A 7413-nucleotide genomic window follows, 5' to 3' on the forward strand; every position below is an offset into this window, starting at 1 on the left:
AATGGTGGAAAGTGAAGAGGAACTGAAGAGCCTCTTGATGAAGGTGAAAGAGGAGAGTGAAAATACTGTTTTAAAACTCAACATTCAAAAAACTAAGATCATGGCATCCAACTTCTAGAGAAAGGCCAGCAAACCCCACTCATCTCTCCCAGGAATTTTCAAGGGTAAAAAGTCAGTTACAAGATAGGGGGCAGGTATGGGGACCCCCTGGCAGAGGGTGAAGAACTGGAGTGGGGAAGAGAGCTCAGCCTGTCAAAGGTAGTCACGAGCACGCCTCGCTCCTCCTGGTGCCTTTTCAAGGCTCCTGTGCCCCCTTGTTTCTCTATCACAGACACTGGGATTGAGTCTGGCTTCTGTGCCTGAAGGCTGGGGTTCTCCTTCCTGGGTTCTCCCTGATTCCAGATTATAGGAGGCTAAACAGACATGATGATTAAATGTGATACTTGGCCCTAGACTGAATCCTATATTAGAGGGGGGAAAATGTTATAAGAGACTTTATAAATTGGAATATAGATTGTAGATTAGATAAAAGTATCTGTCAATTTCATGTTGATAACTACTGTGGTAAGTAAGAGAATATCCTTATTCTTCAGAAATACACACTAGAGTTTTGGACATAACTTACCCTCAAAAGTGCTAAAAAAAAAAAAACCAAGCACTCACACACACATGGATACACACTCAGAGCAAATGCTAGAACAAACAGGTATATGGATGATCCTTGTACTATTTTTATTTTTGTAACTTTTTACAAATTTGAAACTGCTTTAATAAAAAGTCAAATTAAAGTATGCCAGTGGAAAAAGAGACATGATTCCCTTTATTTGCAGATGATATTGAATATCTATAAAACCCTAAGAGGATCTAGTTAAAAACAAAAACAAATAAAAACAACCCCACCCAGAATTAATAAGAGAACTTGGCTGTATACAAGATAAATATATAACAATCAATCTAACAATCAATCTCAGATTATTCTCCATTATATATTATTATAAGATTTGAATATAGTTCCCTGTGTTATACAGTAAATCTTTGTTGCTTATCTATCTTAAGTAGCTTGTACCTGTTAATCCCATTCTCATAATTTATCTCATAATCTGAAAAAAAAACCAAAAAAAGGAATCACTCTTGGTTTGTGTTCTCTTCATGATAATTCAAGTTATATAGTCATGACTTCCATATGTTTGCTATACCTCCATTAAACTTAAAACAGAATCACCTTCCTGTACACCTGAAACAAATATAATATCAATCAACCATACTTCAATTAAAAAAGAGTGTGTTTCTCCCCAAAAGAACCACAGAATGTTAAAAGGGATCATTGCTTCTCCTCCTGGGTGGGCTCTGGGCTTCCCTGGCTGCCTGGAGACAGGGAAGACCAAACAGCCAAAACAGGTAGGGCCAGAACCTACCCTTGCCACAACAGCCAGTGTCCTCCTTGAGGCCTTCAAGGAATCCAAAGGAGCCCACTGCCATGTCTACAGAGACATATTTAGTCTCCACTAGCAAAGGAGTTGAGTGACCAGACACTGTACTCAGATTCAGAGACCTAGGAACAGCACAAGGACGCCAGCAGAGGCACAGCTCCCCAGAGGGGTCTGCCCCCACTTCCCTTTCCTCTCTTCTCCCCTTCCTCCCTCCCCCACTTCCTCTGTCCCTCCCTCCCTCTCTCTGGCTGTCTCTGTCTCTTACACTTACACCCTATACTCCCGTGCAATCAGGAAGAGAGGCTCTGATAACAGGAAGTCAGGGGGTACATCCTGAGGCCCCCAAGAACTTCCTGGCACTGACCTTAGTGACAAAGGCAATGCAATTTTTGGGTGGGGGCGGCGCACAGTGTAGACTGGCACACAAGGAAGACACCTTATGGCAGAATAATAATAATAATTATAATAACAATACCATACATCCAGGACAAACCCAGCTGCCCCAAGCCAACTGCACAGTCCAAGTCTCTGGGTAGAGGGAGGGGCTGCCTGTCTGCACCCCCAGGCCTTACTCAGACCAACTACTGGAAGAAGGGCCGGCCCCTCTTCCTGCTCCCTGCTGAGGCCTGGCATGAGGTGGGGAGGCTGGCACTGCCAATGCCGCCCCTCTGCACTGGGCACATCTGCACTGGGGGCTAGGTCCACCTCCCCCTGGTGGCCTGGCAGCGAGGGATGGATGAGCAAACCCGTTAAGGGACCAAGTGGTGGCAGCTGTGGGGGGTCACTCCCCTGAGTCTCCTCTCTACTCCTCCCACCTCTTCCTGCGGGCCTGCCCGTGGCAGGAAGGGGCCAGGGACACTCATGGCACAGACAGGGCATGCAGAGCGGGCCCATGGCATGCTTGGCCCGCCAGGTGCCATGCAGCCAGCCTGGACTGTTGGGTAGCTGTCAGAGGGCAGAGTGGACAGTGGAGTCTGAGGCGCTCCCCTTGGGCTGGGCTGCTGATTCCACTTGTGGTGGAGGCTGCTGGGAGTTGGGTCCTTGGGCAGGCAGCTGCAGAAATTCTGGAAGCACTAGGTCCTCTTTGCGCAGAAGGCCCCTCTGGTCATGGGCTCCACAGCTCTGCACTCGGTTCAGCAGCTCCACCAGGCCTGGGGGTGGTGGCAGAGTCGAGGGGCCCATGGGTGCAGACCTACTTATGCTGGTCCATCACAGACCCACTGTCCTTACTATGGCCACAGCCTCCCTAAACCCAGCACTAATGCTCCCTTCCTGCCCCGATCCTGGCCCTTCTGGTCCCTCAACCCCAGGGGACCCTGTTCCAACCCAGTGACATCCAGGCCCCTGCCTCAGCTCAAGGCTCTCTGAGGCCACCCTCCCTCAATGGTCCTCAACCATTCTGGTCCCTAGCCGCCACCATTCCCAACATACCTTCAATGTCACAGGTCTGCCGCTTTCCAGTGATACTACTGGGCACTTGGGCCAGCGAGTTCAGGGACGGTGGAGGGAGGTTGGTGGCCTTGTCCTGGATTCTAGGCGGTCCACCCTGTGAGAACGTGGGGTTGGAGCCATAACTAGGAGGGGAGACTGATGGGCAAAAGAGGGCACCCAGCCCCTGGCTCACCTGACTGTGGCAGGGAGGTATGTTATCAGCCTGAGGAATCGTCACACCTGCAGCAGAGGGCACCACAATTCCTGTTTGCCTCTTGCCTGGACCCCCTTCCTATTGGGGCAGAGGTATTCTGGGGGACCAAGCCATGGGGCCAACATCCCTTACCTGGGAGAGTGTCCAAAACCAATCTCTGGGAGGCCACCGAACTCACTAGTTTCTCCAGATCCAGCGGCTGCTTCTCGCCTGGCTGAAGCCACAGGTCAGTAGCCCGCGAGACAGGCCCCCCTCCCCGCTGTGCCCCGGTCCCTCGGCCCCGCGGCTTACCAGGCGTAACACCACCTGCTGCGGGCTCAGGCCGTGCTTTGTGAGGATGGGCTGCAGCGCCTCCTGCAGCCGCTTGGTGGGCTTGGCCGAGATCCGCACCAGGCGCTCCAGCGCCAACACCTCGAGCCTGCGCGGGACCCTAGCGCTGCGGAAGGATGGAGAGGCCGCCGCGCCTCTCCCTCAACCCACCAGGGACTGGCCCGAGAAGCGGTGGAGCCTGAACTGGGCGGTGGGACCGATGGGAGGTGGGGCCTTAGCCTAGGGGGCGGGGTTAGTACAGGGGCCGAACTTGGAAGGACAACAGCAGCCCGAACTGGGACCCCAGTGAGTGCTGGGACCCTCGGCTGAGGTGTGATTACTCGAGGGTGATTCACCACTTACTCGAGGGTGATTCTGTTCTCCAGCCGCACTTCCTGGTCTGCCAGCACTGTGCAGTCCTGATCCAGGACTAGGGCCTTCTGCAGACGCAGAAGGGCAGAGTTTCAGAATTCCTTCTCCTTCCTCCTCCCTCCATCCCAGGTCATTCTCACGTCCTTCCATGACCTAGACTATGGAGGCTCCCTAAGGGTCAGAGGGAAGGGCTGATGGTCGGGTGAGCCATAGAGATTCGGACAGAGTAAGAGACCAGGCTGGATCAGAGCCTAGAGTGGCCCAGACTAGGGAGAAGGGTGTCAAGAATGCTGGAAAGACTTGGAAAAGGCGCAGAGTTATGGGAAACATGGAGGTGAGGTAAGCAGGAAATAGCAATGGGGCTACTTGGTTAAAAGGGCCAGCTTAAGGGCTGGAAGAAACTACCTCTTCCTGAGCCAAGTGGGGATCTGCCCCCTGGACAGCTGCCCTTTGTCCCTCAGGCATGTGAAACTTAACCCGGCCAGCTGGACGAATTTCCTCCCTCACCACCCACCTTTGGTCAGCCACCCAGGCCTTGTCCTTATTTTTTTACACTTGTCCACTTCTCTCTATTCCCACCTACTAAGGACACTTCTTGTTTCCTCACTGCAAAAAAAAAGAGCTCTTCCCTCCAAGACACCTGTGAGGCCAGAAGGATGTGAAGTATCTTACACAGTGCCTGACACAGTCGGTACATAAGAGCAGAGATAGTGATCACCCGGCGACCTGCACCAGCCGAGGGCTGGGAGGCAGCCTGTCCCAGGGAACAGGCCTGTGCTGTCTGCAGGGACAGGTGGAGTGTGGGTGTGAAGTTATATTTAGCAGACATGAGAACCCATCTGGGTTGTGGAGGCTGCCTGGGAGGCCAAGAGAATGGGCAGAGTTTCTCCCACTGTGGCCCTCACACTCCTGTGCTCCAGGCCTCTGAATGTGCCCAGCACTTCTTAGATCCCCCTGTGCCCGAATGTCCTCCCCCCGCAGCTCTGCCAGGCAAACTCATCCTCATCAACCACCACCTGTTCCCTGAAGCCTCCTGGGACCACCCAGAAATGCCTATCTCGCCCCAGAAACTCTCTGGAGAGTCAACTCCTCCTCCGTGATCACATTCTGCTTGGCTCACCTCCCGCCTTTGGACCTGGAGGACCCTGGGTCCCTCTGCTCACTCACCTGGCAGGGCCTTAGGAATGTCTACTGGGTGAATGATATTCTGACAGTTCTCCCTGGGATATAGCATCCTTCCTTTAGCTTCCGCCTTATTGGATGGTTTAGTTTAAGTTCAAAGCTATGCTAGTTTGTACCTAAAGGAAAATTTTTCATAGGCTGGATGAAGTTGGGCTTTCCTGGAGGGAGTGAAGGGTCTCCAAATGGCCATTTCAGGAATGGGCAGTCTGAAGTCTGGGGGTGACAGGGAAAAACCCAGCTCCAGCAGTGGAGTCTCTTCATATCATATTCATATCACAGTCGCTGGATATGAATGAAGATGGAAACCAAGATGGGAATGGGATGGGGACAGGATTTTTGTGGGGTGAGAATAGATATCTGAATTTGAGTGAGGAATTGGTGCTGGATTGATTTGAAGTTGGGCATGGGGCTGAAGGTTGTAGTGAGGGCTGGAGTCAGGAAGTGGGTAGGAATGGGGGATGGGTTAAAGTTAGAGATGGAATTGGTGTTGGGGTCACAGCTGAGCAGAGACAGGAATGGGGGGGGGCCGTGGTTCAGGATCAGGAAGGGATTTAGAGTTGGAGACCAGGCCGGGTTCACACCTGCTCATTGCCCACCAGGTAGACCTTGATGTCAGGTAGAGAGAGGCCTCGTTTTTCACAGATGCCTGCCAGCATGTCACGGATGGTGAGACCGGGTCGGGCCAGGGCCAAGGAGGCTGTGCCATCAGGCAGGTATACGCAGCAGTACTTCCCTGGTCGGCTTTCATTCTCACCTTCTGAGCTCCCAAGGCTCTTCCGGTGGCTCTGATCCAGAGCAGATGTCAAGGGAAGTGATGTGTACACATGCAAGGACACAAAGACAGGTACACAGGTAAGCTCACTGGGGCACACACAGGCACACACATGCCCAAGGGCACACTTGCAGGCAGGCAGGATACATCCTCCTATGGGAATACATGTATACTCACCCAAGCCTATGGGCACCTGAGGGGCTGGTCTACCCACCGACTGCTACACACACGCTCTATACACCTGGTCACCCACACATGCACACACAGGCTGAAGAGTTCACCCATAATATGCATGGGGCCCAAAGCAGTGAGGACAGGAAGAAAGTAAGGAGGCTGAGTTGTTGGCCATATGGATCAAGTAGGGGATGAAGTGGGGCTAGTGACAGAGAATGATCACGGTGGCCACTCAAAGGGGTAAGAGTCAGTGAACTGGGCCCACACCTCATCTCCCCTAGCAGTTGGCTTACCTCAGATTTGCTGCTGGCAAAGGCAAGGTAGCCCAGGTCCAGACTGGCGGAGGAGTTGAGCGATCCCTGGGACTCACGGCGCAAGGCTGTGTTGGCTGCCCCGCCGGCTAGTTCTAGAGGAGAGGAAGACTGAGCAGGACAGGGTCCCTCTCCTCACCCCTCTGCTGAGGCCTCTCCGCACCCGAGCGGACTCTGCTGGAGCCCTTTTTCAGGGGTCTAACTGTGTTTGGGTTCCGGGAGGCTTCGCTACTGATGGGGGCTTCCCAAATTTCTGGGCTCTAGCGTGGGAACCGAACCACCAGGGGAATGTGGCGGGGTGGGGGTGGGGGTCCACAGGGCCCTGCATTTCGATTTTCACTGACTTAGACTGCAGGACCAGTAGGAGGAAGGGGGTGTTCTCCAGACTTGCCCAGTTTCCTGCCCTCTCTATCTCTGCGGCCCGCTTCTGCCCTCACCCCTGCGGAAGGACTTGCGGAGCGGGCGGCCCTCAGCAGGTGGCAGCTGCCCCAGCTCCTCCACGCCCAGCGGCAGCGACTTCCCGGGCTTCAGCTTCGGCTTCTGCAAGACACACGGAAGGCAATGGCACTGGGCGGGGTGCCAGCCCTCAGGCCGACCGTGAGCGACCCCCGCAGATCTGCACCGGGACACTGCCCCCCACAACACCGCGGGCGCACCTTTCTCGTGGTGTCGGGGCTGCCGGGGCGCCAGGAGCCAGGTTCCCGCAGGGGGCGACCCTCGGCCTCCGCCAGGAGGCACTCGCGGTACAGAGGGGATTTGACAAAGCGCGCATAGCTGTCGAACTTCATCAAGTTGAAGATCTGCGGAGGCGGCGCCGGGCGGTGAGCTGCAGAGAGCGCTCAGCTAGCCGCCGAGAGCGCTCAGCGAGCCGCCAAGGTTCCAGACCCGGCCCTGGGGCTTGGGTGCATCCCCACCTTGGGGGCCGAGCCCCGAGCCCCTCCTTGCCCCACGCGCCGCCCCCCAGCCCCTCCTTCACAGTAGACTCTCGTCTTCTCTCTGACCCGCGCCCTGCCCCTACCTTTAACCGAGTCCCAGCATCCAGATTTGCTCTCTTCCCCACCCCACCCCCACCATCTCTGCCGCTCAGGCTCCGCCCCTGGATCTGGCCCCGCCTCTGCTCCGCCCAGCTCCCTTCAGAGGCGACGCCCTTTATCCCAGGCCCCGCCCCCTGGGACAGCTCACCTGAAGCTGCTGGGCCCGGAACATGTCCGGTCGCGG

General features: G+C 54.8%; 1 protein-coding gene across 2 annotated transcripts in view; it reads right to left on the reverse strand.

The window, feature by feature from the left end:
- Positions 1 to 85: 85 nt before the first annotated feature.
- The window catches only part of RGS14 (regulator of G-protein signaling 14), a 15827-nt gene continuing 8499 nt past the window's right edge, over positions 86 to 7413 (reverse strand). For both annotated transcript variants that reach the window (XM_010846557.1, XM_010846558.1), the window contains exons 6-16: positions 7378 to 7413; positions 6852 to 6995; positions 6633 to 6735; positions 6178 to 6290; positions 5520 to 5723; positions 3748 to 3824; positions 3367 to 3493; positions 3208 to 3289; positions 3055 to 3101; positions 2862 to 2976; positions 86 to 2581 (exon numbers count right to left, since the gene is read on the reverse strand). In XM_010846557.1, coding sequence (XP_010844859.1) covers positions 2379 to 2581; positions 2862 to 2976; positions 3055 to 3101; positions 3208 to 3289; positions 3367 to 3493; positions 3748 to 3824; positions 5520 to 5723; positions 6178 to 6290; positions 6633 to 6735; positions 6852 to 6995; positions 7378 to 7413 — 1251 coding nt within the window. In that variant the 3' untranslated portion in view covers positions 86 to 2378. The remainder of the gene's footprint in view (positions 2582 to 2861; positions 2977 to 3054; positions 3102 to 3207; positions 3290 to 3366; positions 3494 to 3747; positions 3825 to 5519; positions 5724 to 6177; positions 6291 to 6632; positions 6736 to 6851; positions 6996 to 7377) is intronic.

This window comes from Bison bison, unplaced genomic scaffold (genome assembly GCF_000754665.1).
Source record: "Bison bison bison isolate TAMUID 2011002044 unplaced genomic scaffold, Bison_UMD1.0 scf7180017864238, whole genome shotgun sequence".
In the NCBI taxonomy this organism is placed as follows: Eukaryota; Metazoa; Chordata; class Mammalia; order Artiodactyla; family Bovidae; genus Bison; species Bison bison.